The following is an 18,670-nucleotide window of genomic DNA, read 5'->3' as shown; positions in this document are numbered from 1 at the left end:
TAGTAGTTACCCATCCCACCTAAAGGGAGCAGAAAACTTTAGAGATTGTGTTACTTCAACTCCTGTGCTGTGTTTATTATATTGACTTAAGCTTTTGACGCCACTATCAACGTGTAATGCATTTAAATGAACGACTGTATGTCAACTCTTTTAGTACAAGAGCACACAAAAGCTAAAACAAATTGTCAAGCCCTCAAGGCTTCTTCTCATGTGACAAAACGTCTTTATCTTCTGTCACGAGCTGAGCATCATCTTCTCTTTTGGACTGTTGGCGTGGAGATTCCATGTCTCGCCGCGTGTTCAAATCCCGTGACCAGACTGGAAATTTGGTAGAAGAAAATAATGAGGCAAAGAGAGCAGTTTAGTTAATGACTTTTATTAGAAAGTTACAAAAAAAAATAGTATACGTGGGTCAGTGATGAGGATACAGTACAGTATTCCCGCCATTCCCCCTGTCTTACGTAACCGCGGCGTACCTGTCCCACCAAAGATCCACATTCACGCTGGACTGGATAATGAGGTTTTTATTACAGTTTCTGCAAATGAAATGAGTCCCAACATTAGCTTCTCTGCTGGCTTTGATCTCGTTGGCAGCTCGCTCTGTAGACTGCCCAAAGCATATCAAAGAGCTTTCTTTTCAATTTACATAAAATACATTTTAGAATATCACAATGCATTTTTACATCCTTTTTAACAAGATACTTTTAACAAGAGATCGTATAGTGGTTTTTTAAACGTTTACAATGAATTCAACATATCTTTCTTTAGTCTGTATTTTAACCAACATCATCCTTATTATATATATAAGAACAATAATGAGTATAAAAACGGGTACAATTTACCTGCAAATGAAATGAGTCACATAATTAGCTTCTCTGCTGGCTTTGATCTCTATAAGGGGAATTAACATTTTAGCATAACAGAAACAAAACGAAAATAAATCCAAACAGCTTGACAACATCAACCACATTACTGTGCATGTTGAGAGATTTGTCAGCTGTGGTTATAATGTTTAAAATTAACTTCTTTTGTGGAGCATCAAAAGATGTGTTTTACCGTTGGCAGCTCGCTCTGTAGACTGCCAACAAACCCCGCCTCCCGGTCACATGTCAGAAGCCAAAACCAAACCCTACCCCATACCAGCAGGTGGCACTGTTGGACTCATCATTGCAGGACACTTACCAAAAACTATACACATATTTCAGCGGGAATTTCAATAAAACAAAAGTTATTATTACACCCGTTACACTTATAGGAAAGGGGCGAAGTCGCATCTTTTTACAAACATACCTTTGTTAAGACTATGTTAAGAATATGGCTGACTAATCGGGTGACCATTGTAGGTAAACACCTGAAGGATTTCATACATTTGACTATAAAGGATTTTATACGATCGAATACAAATTACATTCGATGCAAAAGATATTCACTGGCTGGGCTGTGGTGCGATGTCGGGGCACCCTGGTGGAAAATGTTGTTTACAGGAACGGCGGGAACGGGACGTAAGGCTGATAAGATAATCAGCACATCCAGACGCAGAAAAGCCCTGATGACGTAGAAACGCTCGGTGTTGTTTTGAGTATTCCAGACATCGCGACGCTCTTCGACGAGATGGTGAAGCCCAGGAGGGGCTTCCTTGGCACGCCCATGAGAGGAGTCGGCACGCCATTATGCGGGGAGAAGTTGGCCAATAGGAGAGAGCTAAAAGACTTCAGAAGAAGGCTTTACACAGACTCAAACGTCACTAATTCGGCCGTTTTCGATGGAGTAAACTTAGTTAAATTAATGAAATTAAATCTGCCCCCGTGTGAAAATGTCGGCTTTCTTGTTCTTTTCCCTCAAGAAACGAGCGCGCATAAATTGTTGGGTGAATGTAGGTTGTGTTTGGTTAATGGAGTCAGATAATTAATTCAAACAATTTGGTAAACGCTACATTTTGATATTTAATTCCCAACACACCCAATGTAAAGATCTTCTGCCTCTACATGCCCACACTATGTGTAAATTATCTTTTTTTTAATCCTTACAGTTGAATGTGAAACTGGAGTGCCGCGTCCAATTTCGTTGTCACAATATGTTCAACTCATTTTGTAACAATGATAATAAAGGTATATTCTATTCTATTCCAGCTCTGGGAAAGTACTGATATGAAAGGATCCATTCCAATATTGGATGAATACAGAGAGTACCGTATTTTCCGCACTATAAGGCGCACCTAAAAGTCTTAGTTTTTTTCAAAAGCTGACCATGTGCCTTATAATACAGTGCGCCTTATTTATGGATCAACATTAAGTTTTCCAACTAACTTGCAGCCGCCGACTCGATTTTCCCCCGAACGCCAAGTAGTACGCGGTGGATGGTGGGATTTATTTACCGGCGTTTCATTGGCTAACCAATGTGTCATTCATCATTTGACTCGATCACTATTGGCTAAAGTTATTTGGAGGTCAAGGGGCGGATCCTTTTTATCATTTACAGGCTGGCATTGGCTGAAGCGGCAAAACAAAGCCTGCAATTGGCCGAAAAAGATGAATGCGTATAGCACATGGTTGACGGCATACAGAAAGCATTTTTTTACTATTCTGTATTTGTAAATATTTTATTCTCCTGGATTTACTAAACTCATGGATATAAGAGGACCATGGCTGCACATTATTATTGAACACAACGACTTCGGTGAGCTACTTCGGCTATATATTTTCCCTGTCTCTTGTTTCAGACTGAACTCGATGTTTCTGTGATAAGCGGTGCAGATAATGGATGGAATGGAGTGTCTATTTTTAAATTCAACTCAATTCCAAGTGTTTATTGTCATATGCACAGTAAAGTTGCGAGCGAAAATAGAAACTAAGGAATGGTTGGCATTTCTTGAATATCAAGATTTTAACCTTCCGAATGATATTTGGAACGATGTATTTGAGTGACATCGTACGGACACCGCATCCGCACGTGTCTACGACACGCATTTGCTTCTTTGCAAGCTTTCGGAATGTTAAGGGGGTAAGAAGTTGGACTGAACCATCTGACTGTTTTGTCCACGTTCCCATTGTAGCGCCTTATAATCCGGTGCGTCTTATGTATGTCAAATATAGGACCAAAAACTATTTTTTCGGGGTGCGCCCTATAACCCGGTGCGCCTTATAGTGCGGAAAATACGGTAAATACTTTGTTTGAATATGTGGATAAAAAAGTAATATAGCTGGAAAACTCATGAGATAGTGACAATATACTGAGTGACACATTTTAAGACTCGCAAGGAAAGAAAAATACTTGCATCGTAGTGAGTAACTACTACCACTGCATTTTTTTTCCAATTGTCATTTTATGCGCGCAATTATTTTTTCCCACTTTCGGGAGCCGATCACGACCGCAGAGGGGGAAATATGCTGAGCCGTCAGTAGCACAGATACAAATATTCAAATGTATTTTCTGTGAAGGAAAAAAAATACTCTATACTGTTGCCTTCCACTCTAGCAGTTCCCCTTTGTTGGCCTTGGTCACCATGGCAACCACAAGAAAAACGTTTTTGTTTTTTTTGTCTGCCGCAATAAAAAACGTTGGCTCTCTAAAATCCCCTCGCAATGGCCATCGAGCAAGATGATTCTGTTACTTCTTTATTTACTTAAAGGGACAGTGTCTATTATCTAGCGCCTCCCAGTGATTCATTCATTAAAAAGCAATATTGATTTGAATAATAAGGAAAAAAACATGAGCTGTTATAAGTATTGCATCTTGCTGTTACGGATCCCTCCAAAGACCAAAAACCTGTCTTTTTTTCAGTTTTTTTTTGTGATTTTTTATCTATTTTTGTTTTATCCCTTTCAATTTTTTTTTTACATTTGACCTTTTTTTCTTATTCTCTTTTTCATCTGTTTTCTGCTTTTCATCTTTGAATGAAAGAAACTTTTTTTTTTTAGTTTTCTTCTTTTTCCTGTTTCTTCATTTCTCTTTCCCTTTTTATCTCCCTATCTTTTTCTTTTTCTCCATTATTTAAACTATTTCCCCTTTCCTTTCTTCTTTATCGTTTTTCTACATTTTTTCAGTATTTTTTCTTTCTCTTTCTCGCTTTTTCATCTTTCATTTTCACTTTCTTCGTAGAAGGCCAGCCCCTAAAAATGTTGCAGTTTGTTCACTGCAGTTTGTATTCTTCCTTGTGCTTTGAGGCACTTGTTTTCAGATGCACAACGGTCAACTCGTACACACTGTCCCTTTAAGTGCTAGTCATGTTTCTGTGATTCTATTTCAGTACTCTACTACAGGAGTAGTTAAGAATCAGCTGATTGGTTGATTTTGTTCCAAACAATAATTGTATTTGTTTTGTAGACTAAGAGTAGGGTTAACATATCAAAATTGCATACAAGAATATTTATTGTATATTTTTAGGAGTTTTAAAATGTGATTTTTTTTTTTTAACAAAAAAAAATGGGTCTTGGCGCGCTCTGCCGGACTAAAGCGGTACTGCAAATCTCAGCGTGACTTTTCCTTTTTTTTGGGGGGGGGGGCATATTTGCATTTCTTTAACGTACTTGGTGGCTCATAAATGACTTGATATGATGATCCAATGAGTACACTTTTACGCATTGATTTAATCGATGGGTTGTTGCAGCCCTAGAACAATCATCAGGTATCTGTCCTTCTTTTACCGTTGCGAAATTCTCCTTTGGTGACATCATTCGATTTAGACAACGGGAGTCCCCTTCTCATTGTGAGCTTAAATAATGCAGATGGAGTTTGCCTTCTTCGCTTTGACTGGGGCGCTAACTTAATCTCGCAGCTAGCTAGCAAAAAAAGGTGCATCTGGTTCTGCCAGTTCCTTCCCAGTCTTGCACAATTTTCAAAAGAAAACCAAGGTTTTCTTTTAGGCCAGGGCAAACTACAGCTCTCAGGCCACATTCCTCCGGCTTGATTAAAGGCCCAGCGAACAAAATGTTTATATTAGAAGGTTAAAAACAAAAAAAGGGCCTGGAATGAAAATGGGTGCCGCGCTTGTCCCCGGTGTCCCCAACCATTAAATAGAAGATACATTGTTCTTTACTTGCTATTTTTGTCATTTATTTATTGAAAAAACTGAATGAGAAAATAGAACCTGCTGAGCCATATTGCATTGATACCTTATCAATGCAGAGGATCAACAGTCGTGCTTTAAAGGGACACTGTGTAATAATTGACCACTAGATGTCACTGCATCGTGTAGTTTAAACGAAAACAAATACTACGGAGACTCGAAAGGACCCAACTTGACCTGTTTCTGCTCCATATTTCCTGCCACTTTTCATATGATGTGCACGATTTGACCACTAGATGTCGCTGTCTTGAGCAGCTGAAAACGAGTGCTTCAAAACAAAGGAGAACACAAACTACGAGGCTTCTAGAGCCCGAAAGAACATTTTTCTTTAACTTTACAAGGTTTGTCAAAGGTACAGTTAGAAGCAAGATGGTGGACAAATATGTCAGCGCCCTCTAGGTCAGGGGTGTCAAACTCGTTTTAACTCGGGGGACTGGTACATTAAAGAGAAAGAAAAAGAGAGATAAAGAAATAAGAGAAAGAGGGAGGGGAAAAGAAGAGAGAGGGCGGGACAAAGAAAGAAAGAGGGAGAGAGCGTGAGAAATAAAAGAGATAAAAAGAGAGGGGAAAAGAAAGGGAGAGGAAGTAAGAAACAGAGAGAAATAGAAAGACAGAAGGAGATAAAGGACAAATGAAAGCGCGAAGGGTAGGAAGAGAGAAAGAGAAGAGAGAAAAGGAAAAAAATGAAGTTAGAGAAAAAGAAGTTAAAAAGACAGAGAGAGAGAAAGAGACGGAGCAACAAAGGAAGAGAAAAAGAGACACAGAGAGTGAAAGCGACAGAGTGGGAGAAAAGGGGTGTAAAAGAAAGAGAGAAATAAATACAAGTACAGTGTCTTTGTGAGAGGCACCTGGCTTTGGCTACATCAAGTTGACATATTTCAACCTGCAGCTTGTTTTTCTCTTGTACTTCTCAGAGTGTTGTCTCGCAGGCCGGATTCAATCCCTTAGTGGGCCTGAGCTAGCCCGCGGGCCGCCTGTTTGACACCTGTGCTCTAGGTGAAGCTCATGTTATTTAAAATACATGCAAATTAATTTCAAGTTTTCCGTTTTACCTCTAGGTGGTGCTAAATAATACTAAATGTGTTTTTAAAAGGAGATATAATTTATGACTTTGCTTTAATTCTGAGCTGTTTAAAACCAGATGATGAAGGTGGTGTATCGGAGTCAGATCCTGCTACTGGTAAACATCGTTTCATGTGGGGGAGCAAACCCCTACCCCCCCAAAAAAAGAGCTTAAAGAGGTGTGGGCACCACCAGGCTGTACTTGCCCAAGACACACCACAGGAAGTGATGACCCTGGGGGTTAAGGGATCTGTGACAGTAAATAAATTGCCAATACATAGATTAGGGACTGTATCGGTTGGGTGGTTGGTTTTTTCCCTTAACCACTAGGGTTGAAGGGGAACCATTTCCTGTGGTGTGTCTTGGGCAAGTACAGCCTGGTGGCGCCCATCAGGCCAACATGTTTCCTTTCAAGTATATAGGACCTTTCAAGTATCAGGCGAATGTGCTTACCACTGCTCTACGTTGGCCTGGAGAAGGATAAGCTGTACTTGCCCAAGACACACCACAGGAAGTGGTGCCCCTACGACTCCTGGCGGTTAAGAGGTCAGTAAACGTGAACGAATGGCCGCCGCATTGGATTAAAAAAAAACTGTGTTAGTTGGTGGGATCCCTTAAGCGCACAGGCCGTAGGGGCATCCTGTGGTGTGTCTTGGGCAAGTACAGCCTGGTGGTGCCCAACCAGGACAACACGTCCCCTTGCAATCTTGAACCGGGAAGCCTTCACGTATCAGGACAAGGTGCCGACTACTGGAGATGGGCGGCACTTGCCCAAGACACACCACAGGAAGTGGTGCCCCTATGGCCCTTGGCGGTTAAGGGGTCAGTGAACGTGAATGAATGGCCGAGGTATTGGATTAGGGACTGTATCGGTTGGGTGGTTAGTTGTATCCCTTAACCACTAGGATAGCAGGGGCACCATTTCCTTTGGTGTGTCTTGGGCAACAACAGCCTGACGGCACCCATTCCTCTTCACACCAACATATGTTTCCAACCGGTCTTGAACAGGGGACCTTTCAAGTATCAGGCAAATGTGCTTACCACTGCTCTACGCTAAGCAAACAAGCCGTAGGAGCATCCTGTGGTGTGTCTTGGGCAAGTATAGCCTGGGGTGCCCATCCAGGACAACACGTTCCCTCGCAGTCTTGAACTGGGAAGCCTTCACGTATCAGGACAAGGTGCCGACTACTGGAGATGGGCTGTACTTGCCCAAGACACACCACAGGAAGTGGTGCCCCTACAACCCCTGGCGGTTAAGGGGTCAGTAAACATGAACAAATTCTTGGCGCATAGGATAAGAAACCGTATCTGTAAGTACAAAAAATGAAAACTATTTGCCCCAATTCTAACCCAAGGTTCCCCGTCTCTAGGCCAGGTTCCTGTAGCGAGTAGACATTCTCGCAGGTATTTGCGCAGTTAAATATCCGTCATCCAGTCTAAAGAACCCGCAGCAATGTTTAACCGCAAACGTGCACAAAGTGCAGCTCGAGTCAATATTTACAGCGCGACTTCGCCTCGCAGCCGTGTCGCGATCCCGACCTTCCCGGACTGAATTTGCGTCTGCCGCTTCCTCCCACATTCCAAAATCACTCCGTTCGGGCCTTTCGTGTCCCGCGTCGGGGAACGCCGTACGAGTCCGGGCATGTTCCGGAAAGGGCGTGATGAAGCACGTGCGCTGTGTCACAACATCATGTACTAAAGAACCTCATATTGGATTCTACGGGCAACTTCTGCGGTTCAGTCCCCCACTCCAGGTCTCGGATACAACTGCGCCTGTGGGTTTCCATTTCCTCACTATATTTCTCGCAGTGGGGAATGCGGGGTTCCAACACCCTTTTCATGGCCAGTTCCAAGCATTTTTAAAGGACTTTCAAAGCCAAGTTACCAATTTCTCCAGTAACATTAAAAGAAGAAACCCAGTTTGAATCATGTACTTTCAAGAGCCACATGTATATCTGCATTTATTAATATTGCAAGTAAATCAAAAATATGTTTCTTTTTAGACAAATCTCCCTTATTATAGGTTTCTGGTACCTTATATTTTCAGTTGCAGGAAGTTCTTCCAATTACAATTTACCACTGGGAAACACTACCTTTGTTTAAAACACAGGGGTCAAACTAAGGGATTGAATCCGGCCCGTGAGACAACACTGAGAGAAGCGCAAGAGAAAAACAAGCTGCAGGTTGAAATATGTCAACTTGATGTTGCCAAAGCCAGGTGCCTCTCACAAAGACACTCTACTTGTATTTATTTCTCTCTCTCTCTCTTCCACCCCTTTTCTCGCACTCTGTGTCTCTTTCACTCTCTGTGCCTCTCTTTTTCTCTACCTTTGTTGCTTTTTGTCTCTTTCTCTCTTACACACCTTCACCCTTTCTTTTCTCTCCTTCTGTCTTTCTATTTCTCTTTGGATTTATTTCTTCCTCTCCCTTTCTTTTCCCCCTCTCTCATAACTTTTTATCTTTTGTTTCTCACGCTCTCTCCCTCTCTCTTTTTCTTTCTTTGTCCCGCCCACTCTCATTTTCCCTCCCTCTTTCTCTTATTTTTCTTTCTCTTTAATCTACTAGTCCGGCCCCCGACAAAATGTTTGTTCCATCGTGTGGCCCCTCAAGTTAAAATGAGTTGGACACCCCTGGTTTAAAACATGGCCCATAATAAATGTCTATAATTGCTGCAAATTCCTTGCACTTATGCACATTTCATAGCACCCTGTTTAAGTGGAGCGTGCGCCTGTCCTGTAGGGGGCGATGACGCTTCATAGGACAATGCCACACAAGCTAATACCAGCTGCCGTAGCCACAAGGGAAGAACAAACAGAAAATTCTCACATTCCGCTCAGTTGTGCAACGCGGGGGAAGCGATAATCTGCAAAGTACTTCCTTCACGAGTGAATCGTCTAAACTTGCTGGGTGATTTCTGATTGGTTCAAAATTAAAGGAGGACTCAAAATCAGGAAGTGGTTCATGACAGAATTGTCTGAGAAAGACACTATTTTTTTTTCAGTGATTGTTAAAAGTATGGTAAAAATGTGGCCCCGCAAGCTTACACGAGTGAGTTCAAAACATTCAAGACTTAGCAGGAAGTGGACGGAGATGTCCTTGAAGTACTCACGACCAGGGGCGTGACCAGGGGTGGGCAGTGCCTACCCAAGCAACGTCCACCCAAATAAAACTAGATGTAATGGTGAGAGCATTAAAAAAAATGAAGACAAAAAAGCACAAACAGAAGGAGAAAAAATAAAAAAGGATTAAAAAGAAGAAAAAAGGAAATAAAAGAATAAAATTAAAAAGGAAATTGAGAACAAGAAGAAAAAAGGAAAAATGTGATAATAGCAAGAAAAAAATCTAGGAAGAGAAAAAAATTCGACATCAAAGTACTGTATAAGAGAGAGAAAAAAATAAAAGCAGGAAACAAGATTAAAAACGCTAGGAAAACAGAAAAAAACAAGCTAAAAATGTGTAAATAAAAGGGTAAAAGCAGGGGAAAAAAATAGAGAAAGCTAGGAAGGAAAAAAACGAAAAATGAAAACCAAACTATAAAGGAGGGGGAAAAGAAGAAAAAAAATACACCGGAAAAAAAAAAAATATATAGGCAAAAAAATGTAAGTAAAAGGAGAAAAGCAGAAAAATATTGTAAAGAGGAAAAAGCAAGAGAAATCAAAAATCTAAAAAAAAGGTAAATACAGGGAGTGCAGAATTATTAGGCAAATGAGTATTTTGACCACATCATCCTCTTTATGCATGTTGTCTTACTCCAAGCTGTATAGGCTCGAAAGCCTACTACCAATTAAGCATATCAGGTGATGTGCATCTCTGTAATGAGAAGGGGTGTGGTCTAATGACATCAACACCCTATATCAGGTGTGCATAATTATTAGGCAACTTCCTTTCCTTTGGCAAAATGGGTCAGAAGAGGGACTTGACAGGCTCTGAAAAGTCAAAAATAGTGAGATATCTTGCAGAGGGATGCAGCACGCTTAAAATTGCCAAGCTTCTGAAGCGTGATCATCGAACAATCAAGCGTTACATTCAAAATAGTCAACAGGGTCGCAAGAAGCGTGTAGAAAAACCAAGGCGCAAAATAACTGCCCGTGAACTGAGAAAAGTCAAGCGTACAGCTGCCAAGATGCCACTTGCCACCAGTTTTGCCATATTTCAGAGCTGCAACATCACTGGAGTGCCCAAAAGCACAAGGTGTGCAATACTCAGAGACATGGCCAAGGTAAGAAAGGCTGAAAAACGACCACCACTGAACAAGACACACAAGCTGAAACGTCAAGACTGGGCCAAGAAAAATCTCAAGACGGATTTTTCTAAGGTTTTATGGACTGATGAAATGAGAGTGAGTCTTGATGGGCCAGATGGATGGGCCCGTGGCTGGATCGGTAAAGGGCAGAGAGCTCCAGTCCGCCTCAGACGCCAGCAAGGTGGAGGTGGGGTACTGGTATGGGCTGGTATCATCAAAGATGAGCTTGTGGGGCCTTTTCGGGTTGAGGATGGACTCAAGCTCAACTCCCAGTCCTACTGCCAGTTTCTGGAAGACACCTTCTTCAAGCAGTGGTACAGGAAGAAGTCCGCATCCTTCAAGAAAAACATGATTTTCATGCAGGACAACGCTCCATCACACGCATCCAAGTACTCCACAGCGTGGCTGGCAAGAAAGGGTCTAAATGAAGAAAAACTAATGACATGGCCTCCTTGTTCACCTGATCTGAACCCCATAGAGAACCTGTGTTCCCTCATCAAATGTGAGATTTACAAGGAGGGAAAACGGTACACCTCTCTGAACAGTGTCTGGGAGGCTGTGGTTGCTGCTGCACGCAATGTTGATCGTGAACAGATCAAAGCACTGACTGAATCCATGGATGGCAGGCTTTTGAGTGTCCTTGCAAAGAAAGGTGGCTATATTGGTCACTGATTTGTTTTTGAATGTCAGAAATGTATATTTGTGAATGTTGAGCTGTTATATTGGTTTCCCTGATGAAAATAAATAATTGAAATGGGTATACATTTGTTTTTTGTTAAGTTGCCTAATAATTATGCACAGTAATAGTCACCTGCACACACAGATATCCTCCTAAAATAGCTAAAACTAAAAAAAGCCCCACTCCAACTTCCAAAATATTCAGCTTTGATATTAATGAGACTTTTGGGTTCATTAAGAACATGGTTGTTGTTCAATAATAAAATTAATCCTCAAAAATACAACTTGCCTAATAATTCTGCACTCCCTGTAAAAGAAGATTAAAAAGGTTAAAACAAATTTAAAAAAAACAGTCACGCTTTTGGGTGTTCCTTAGTTCAGAATACTATTCATAATGATATCTTCTGCAGAAAATAAATGAATCCATTTTTCAAAATGTATCATTCCACTAAATTATAACAGTCTAACTCATTTCAGCGATTTGATTCTCAGTAAATTTAAACTGGAATCCCTGCAGGACACAAGAAAATGTCGATTAAAATATTGACTTTTCAGTGCAACAAATTAAATGATTTACTTCAAGAAACTAATGGTAAAATACATCCTCAATAAATAGACTGGAAAGGGTGCCGTGCATTTGATATGAGCCTACACGTCACGTATAGGTGAAGGGTGCTGGAAATGGCATCAGAATTCCAGTAGGTAGGTAGGTGGGAAAAAAAAGGTCGAATAAATATAAAATACACAAAGAAATATTACGGAAAAAGACTCAAATAACTGATCATGGTTAAAGAAAGTTGTAAAAATCCAAGCATTTAAGGATTTCAAGCCCCTGTACGAACCCTGAAAATGTTAATTCCCCAATAGAATCCCCACTGCCATGTTACTATGAGTGATAAAGAGACAATTCTGGGAAAGTCAATATTTTTAAAGCAGTGTTGTACAACCAGTGCTCCAGGGCACACTAATGTGCCGTAGGAAATTGCCATTGGTCACCATCTTTGTTTTCATCCAACGATCCCCTGAGAAACTAACATTCATTTTTTATTGTATTTGCTCATGAAAGAGTACAGTATATTGAGTCACTTCTTTGGTTTAAGATGGCAGTGCAAAAATAATAAAATACATCAAATAAAGTAAAGATCCCGCACATATTTTGCTGATTTTAATCATTATTTCGATTTTAAAAAGCTAGAACGTAGTCAAGAAACTGATCATTTCTGGATTTTTTGTGCTCGTTTGAACTATTTTTTTCATTTTTTTTAGAAAAAAAAACGGGCTCAAAATATAATCAAGTCCGAGATAACGGCAAAAATAAACGAAAATGAATCAACTGTATTCCCTCCTGAGCCACAGTGACCACTAAATGTAAATTGGAAAAAAACCAAGCAATCAATTTCATTAAAATAAAAACATTAATGTCATTAAATATAGATATAACTTTAAAGAAGAACCCAAAACAGACATATGCACAACTCGTGGTTAGGGCAGACAAGTGGGAATTTTGAAGCTGGAGGCATCTGGCTCAAGCTACCATGTTTTGTCTTTTGAATGCACGGATCAAGACCATTACTGTTATTATAATAGATACCGTAAATTCCAGACTATAAGCCGCTACTTTTTTCCCAAACGTTCAACCCTGTGGCTTATTCAGTGATGCGGCCAATTTATGTCATTTTTCTAACGGCCGCCAGCGGCGCTCGAGTACAAAAGTTAAGATTTAGACTGCTGGAATATATGCGCCGAGGAAGACTGCAACTTCTTAATTTAATTAGCGTAAACTCACCCTCATCATGCAAATTGCAAAATGAAAGGCATATGACGCAGCTTTGAAGCTAAAAGCAATCGAGCAATCCGATAAGCAGCAAACAGAGCTATTGCACGTAAACTTTTCTTTAAGGAGGAAGATGAGGACGGTCTACTGTGATTCTCACAAGTACGGTATATTTTTTTAACAGACCCGTTTACTGCCTTGCGAAGCGTGTTCCTAGCAGCGTGTTGCTACCTGTCAGAGTCACGGTTTCGGATGAAAGTTATATTATTATTATTATTAAAGCTTTGAAAACTCTCGGTGTACTGTCTTTCTTTGTAAATATGTGTAACCATGTATAATATGTATTTGCAACTGTATTTTTTGTAATGTATTTGTTTTAGACACTTATTCTGATATGTTTTCCACAGGCGAATCAAAAAGAAGGGGCGAAAACACCGGGGGCTGACGGGAAGTGGGGTAAAGGTGAGACGTGTTTTTAGACGCAGCGGACAATAGTAGATATATATTTTTCCCACCCTTACCTTTGGAAATATATACCTTCAACGGGCACCCGGACTCTGCAGGTCTGCATCAAACTTTAAGTACCGGTATCATTCTCCGTACATTTTGCCGGCTGTGGTTTTTGGACTGTGTGCTTAAAGTTGGGTTTGGGTTACTTTTGTGATTGTGTTACATGTTTGAACGTGGGCGCATGGGGCTTATATACGGGTGCGGCTTATGTAAGTACAAAAGCAGTTATCCTCTTAAAATGTGGTGGGTGCGGCTTATCAGGTGCGCTCTATAGTCCGGAATTTACGGTACTCTTATTGTATAGTATGGTGAGAATGAACGGGGACAGTAATCATGATGACGACGAAAATAGTCATGATAAACGATGAAGTGCCTATATAACTAGGTACTTTTGTGAGGGCTTTGTTAGATGTAAATGCATCGGCTCGGTACAGTTTAACTGTACGGGTCAGGTGTATCGAAATTTTGTTCTGTGGACATGGTTACAAAGAATGACAATAAAAGTAAATTCTATTCTACTATTCTAAATACAGAGGAGATCTGGCTGGAAGACACCATTTTTAAGGAAGTCGAGGGTGTAGGATGAAATAAACATATGCTTCTTCCAATTACTTTTCGGACATTTGAAGTTAACATTTTTTTATTCGGGCCTCAGCTCCAAATAGTTTGCGAAACACGGGTTTAGAGTACTTGTTGCGCCTGCCACCGTCACACTTTGTTCGGAAGTGGAAAAAAAACGAGTCACTTCCTTTTGTTTGACGATAACGTCGACAACCTCTGCGCTCATTTCCACGCGGTTTCGATGCCGACTGACGGCTGCAAAAACAAAAAAGGCGTTTCCGCCGCACCGGGGTGGGTAGAACTTCTTTTTTATTACTTCCAATCGGCTTAGCAATGAGGGAAAAAAATAGAAGTGGCGAAAGTGGAACATTTAAGCACAGACGTGGTCGGGAAAAGAAATAAATCAAAGGTCGGTGAAACGACCAAACAAGTGCATCGAGGACCGAACCTCCCCTAAGACAAAAGTGTTTGCATTAAGGCGGCTGAAACAACAAACACGGAGACCGTCAGGAAAAAAACCAAATCGTGTATCACGGCGCGTGAAAATCCAATGTCCACAAAGTTCTCAATAAAGGCTTAAACCCTTCCAAGCTTAGTATATGACATTTCAAAATAAAAGCAATGCAAAATCAAAAGTAAAACACCGTGAAGAACCAGCGCCGCTTTTAAATGCCATAAACTCTAACTTCACCCAATAAGCAAAACTTTAAGGCAGCTGAAACCACAAGCATGGAAGATTCATCACAAACTAAGCAAAAAAATATAGAATAAATGTGTGAAAAGCCATCGAGTTGTTGAGGTCCAAGGAAAAAAAGACATTCTGTTGAATAGGACATTTCAAAATAAGAGCAAAGTGAAAATGAGAAATAAAAAAGGACTTATCGTGAGTTAGAGACTAGATTTGGGGTACACCTTGAAAAACTTGCACTGCTTCTAAGTGCCATAAACTCTTATTTCACCCCAAAAAAAACATCTGAAACAGGAACTTCGAGGCAGCTGAAACTACAAACATGGAAGATCTGTAAGAATCAACAAAAAAAATGTGCATCCGTTTGTGAAAATCCAACGTCTGTAGAGTCCTGGGGAAAAAAAGACATTCTGTTGATAAAGGCAAATGTTCAGTCCCTCCCAAATTTTGGATATTGATTGATTTGATTATTGCTCCAGCGAAGGTCGGGGGATCCCGTCCCTGTGTGTTGAGCCGACCAGATGAACCAGGTTTTTCCAATGCTGGCGGTCTTGTGCCAGCTGTTCTGCATCCTCTACAGCAACTCCGTGTTGTTGGAGGTCGCCCGCAACGACGTCGAGCCATCGAGTGCGGGGTTTCCCACGTGGTCGTCTCCAGCCTGCGGCCTTTGGGTCGAACTGGAGAATGGCTCGTGTCGGATGGTCTGGTGGTAGACGAAGGACATGGCCAAACCAGCGGGTGCGGCGTTGTGCGACCAAGGAAGATGCTCGGGGCTGGCACGTGCGGGCTCTGAGCTCTTTATTGGAGACTCGCTGGGAACACCTGATGTTCTCGATGGTTCTGAGACCCCCTCGGATGGGTCTGGCCTTGATGCGGCGAGGGGGATTGCGTGTTCCAGTGACCCTGGAGAGCGATACCGTCGGGAGCTTGCTCCTGGTAGGGTCACCCATGGCGGGCCGGTCTCCGGGGTAGGTTCCAGACAAACAAAGACCCCAGCGTGTCGGTACGCTGTGAGGTGGCAGCCCCACCAACCGACTATCCTGCGGAGGGCTAACAACTCACCCAGGAGAAACCCCCTTTGTTATGAAACTGACCGGAGAAAGACACGGTAACGGACCCCAGCCTGCCCCCGACCAACGAGTACGGATCGACCTTCGTCGTAAGACCCGTGTCAAAATTTTGGATATGAAAGGTCAAAATAAGAGCAAAGCCAAGTGAAAAGAAAAATAAATTTGGACTTATGGTGACTTAATTAGTGCTGATTTTAAGTGCCATTAACCTTTTTGTCACCCAATGAGAAGAGGGGATGGATCATCTGATCTCGAATCCAAACTTGAAACTGAATTCTTGGTAATATAAAGTGCTCGTTTTCCCTTTTCTCTGTGTGAATTTCTTCAGTGGACAAAAATCTAGAAAATTGCACGAATTACCGTGGAAATGTTCCCAATCATCATTTAAACTCCCCTTAAAAAGCTGGAAATTGTCATGTATTGCCGCAATAGGGCGGTAAAAGCATGTTTTTTCAATTAGATGAGAATGGTTTGACTTAACTATCGATTAGCACCAAAATTCACGAGATGACTAAAATAGAGATATTTGCATGAGTTACTGCAGAAATGTTCCCAATCACAAAAAAACGGCTTCCAATTATCTTTAGATGCCACATGAGGCCATTGGAGCAATTTCTTAAGGTTAGCACCGAAACCATATGCAACCCTATTTTGAAACTTCCAAACCTCACAATATGGTAATTTGCATGAGTTACTGTGGAGATGTTCCCAATCATAATTGACATTCTTCTGAAAAAGCTTCCAATTGTCTTTAAACGCCACAAGAGGGCAGTGAAGCGAGGTTATGGTTCGACTTAATTATAAAAAGCCATCTATAACCTTATTCCAAAACTTCACGTGGAACCATACTGGAACATAGTGAGGGATTCCCCCATATAAAAAAAAAAACAAAACAAAGAGGGGGGGGCTTTTAAAAGAAGGATACAATTATCATTGGTTAAGATTTGTAATTGGAGGTGAGCCAGGTGAGTCCCTCGTAGAGTCCGTCTCCGGCAGTGGCGCACGACGGCTGCACGTACCAGTTGCGGTCCCGGATTCGGGTCAGGCCCAGTTTCTCCTGGATCTCGTGAGGCTTCATGGCGTCGGGCAGGTCCTGCTTGTTGGCGAAGACCAGGATAATGGCGTCTCGCATCTCCCGGTCGTTGATGATGCGGTGAAGCTCCTGGCGGGCCTCGTCGATCCGGTCCCGGTCCGCGCAGTCCACCACGAAGATCAAACCCTGCGTTCCCGTGTAGTAATGGCGCCACAAGGGGCGGATCTTGTCCTGTCCGCCCACGTCCCAAACGTTGAACTTGACGTTCTTGTAGCTCACCGTTTCCACGTTGAAGCCCACCGTGGGGATGGTGGTGACCGACTGGCCCAGTTTTAGCTTGTACAGGATGGTGGTCTTGCCTGCCGCGTCCAGGCCCAGCATCAGGATCCGCATCTCTTTGTTGCCGAAGATCTTGGACAGCATTTTCCCCATCGTGAAGGCGATTGGTTGCAAAAAAAAGCTTCTAGGGATGAGATGTTGATCACGTGACTCGGAACTCTTTGAGTCAGTTTAAAAAAAGTCCTAAAGTGAGCTCACACTTCTCACTAATGCGGAAAATTGGTTACAAAAAGCTATAGGGTTTAGTAATGTGATTGCAGGGCCAGGTAGTGTTCGAATAATCCCAAGAATGAGTCCACACTTCTAACTTTTGCAGAAAAATGGTTATAATAAGCTTCAAGGGTGTAATATTGACGTGTTTGAGTCAGTTAGGGGGAATACAAAAGTCATAAAGTGAATCCAAACTTCGAACTTGTGCAGAAATTGGGTTACTAAAAGCTTCTAGAGTTGAATATTGTGATCACGTGACCCGGAAGTGTTTTGAGTCCGTTTGAAAACTAGCCCTTGAGTGAGTCTACACTTCTTCTAACCTGTGCCCTTCGGTACCAACATTTTTCTCACTTCCTCTTCTGTTTCGAAAACCTCCTCGTCGTCCACAGGAGAACGTAAAAAAAAAAACAAAAGAGCCAAAAAACTGGACTAAATCATTCCACTTTCCGGTCTGGTTTCTGTGTATGACACAAGGGAGGGGGGAAGGGGGGGGTGTTAGGGCGGAGGGCGAGAACTTTGAAGCGGGAAAGAAAAAAGAGAAGAGCCCGTTTAAGACGTATCAAAGCGGGGTAATATGACTCACAATTAAGGCGAATATCCTCCCGGAGGTCCCCGGCTGCTTTCTCGGCCGCTCCCGGGTTTGTCGGTGCCGCGGTACCGTCAGAATGTTCCGACCCACGTCGGACGCCACTTCCTCTCACACATCAGCTCGCCACGGTGTGATGTTCACATGCTCGGTAAAAAGTCGGATATCTGCCAATATTCGGCACTTCATTTCTTATGCCTAGATTTTCACTCCTTTCATTTCAAAACTAATCTCACTTTCTCACAAATCAAAACCCACCTCTAAAAATAGCATTTTACACTTACATTCGTAACACTTTTGTTTCTTCTTATCAATTGTCTTTGAAAGCAGCATACAATTATGAAGTAGCCTGACGTACGAGGGTTTCCAAACGCACCGGATTCCACAACGCATGCGCACTTAAGCCCGCCTGATTGGCTCCTCACGCGATATTTGAGCACAGAATTCAATTTATGAGTCACAGCGTCCTTAAATGTCACATTTCTGACGTGGAATTGTTTAATATTATATTTCACTTATGGAATCACGTTGTTAGTCGATTTGAAAACTAAATATATTCTTCGACTGAATGAGGCGTGCCGTTTATTGTTCATTTGTGCTTTCGAACTTTCCCCTTGATAGTGTACGTTAGTGACGTCAGGACCGGAAGTGTTTTAACACATCATAAAAAAAACTACAAGCAAACAGAAAAATGACGTCATCCTTTTTAAAAGTTACCTTTTTACTTTTGTTTCACATCATTTTTCAACGTTATATTTTGATTCAAATTACCAAGAGATTATTCTTTTCAAGTGAAAGTAAAAAAAACTGTTTATTTTAATTACAAAAAAATGATAATTCTACGCAGCTCT

General features: G+C 41.6%; 1 protein-coding gene across 1 annotated transcript; it reads right to left on the bottom strand.

Moving 5' to 3' along the window:
- Window positions 1–14,185: 14,185 nt before the first annotated feature.
- On the bottom strand, window positions 14,186–18,214 carry LOC148346279 (ADP-ribosylation factor 6). The gene is made up of 3 exons (XM_088325710.1): window positions 18,104–18,214; window positions 17,817–17,986; window positions 14,186–17,691 (listed from the first exon to the last, which is right to left on the bottom strand). The coding sequence occupies exon 3, from the start codon at window positions 17,114–17,116 to the stop codon at window positions 16,589–16,591; it is 528 nt and encodes a 175-aa protein (XP_088181836.1). The 5' UTR covers window positions 17,117–17,691; window positions 17,817–17,986; window positions 18,104–18,214; the 3' UTR covers window positions 14,186–16,588.
- Between the last annotated feature and the right edge of the window lie 456 nt (window positions 18,215–18,670).

This window comes from Urocampus carinirostris, chromosome 20 (assembly GCF_059441175.1).
Source record: "Urocampus carinirostris isolate Australia breed hairy pipefish chromosome 20, RoL_Ucar_1.0, whole genome shotgun sequence".
NCBI classification, from domain to species: Eukaryota; Metazoa; Chordata; class Actinopteri; order Syngnathiformes; family Syngnathidae; genus Urocampus; species Urocampus carinirostris.
Note: the sequence above shows the minus strand (reverse complement) of the source record. Positions and strands in the feature narration are given on the sequence as shown.

Bases quoted from the DNA above. Each gene is read 5' to 3' on its own strand.
- LOC148346279 (XM_088325710.1), bottom strand. From the start codon at position 17,116: ATGGGGAAAATGCTGTCCAAGATCTTCGGCAACAAAGAGATGCGGATC.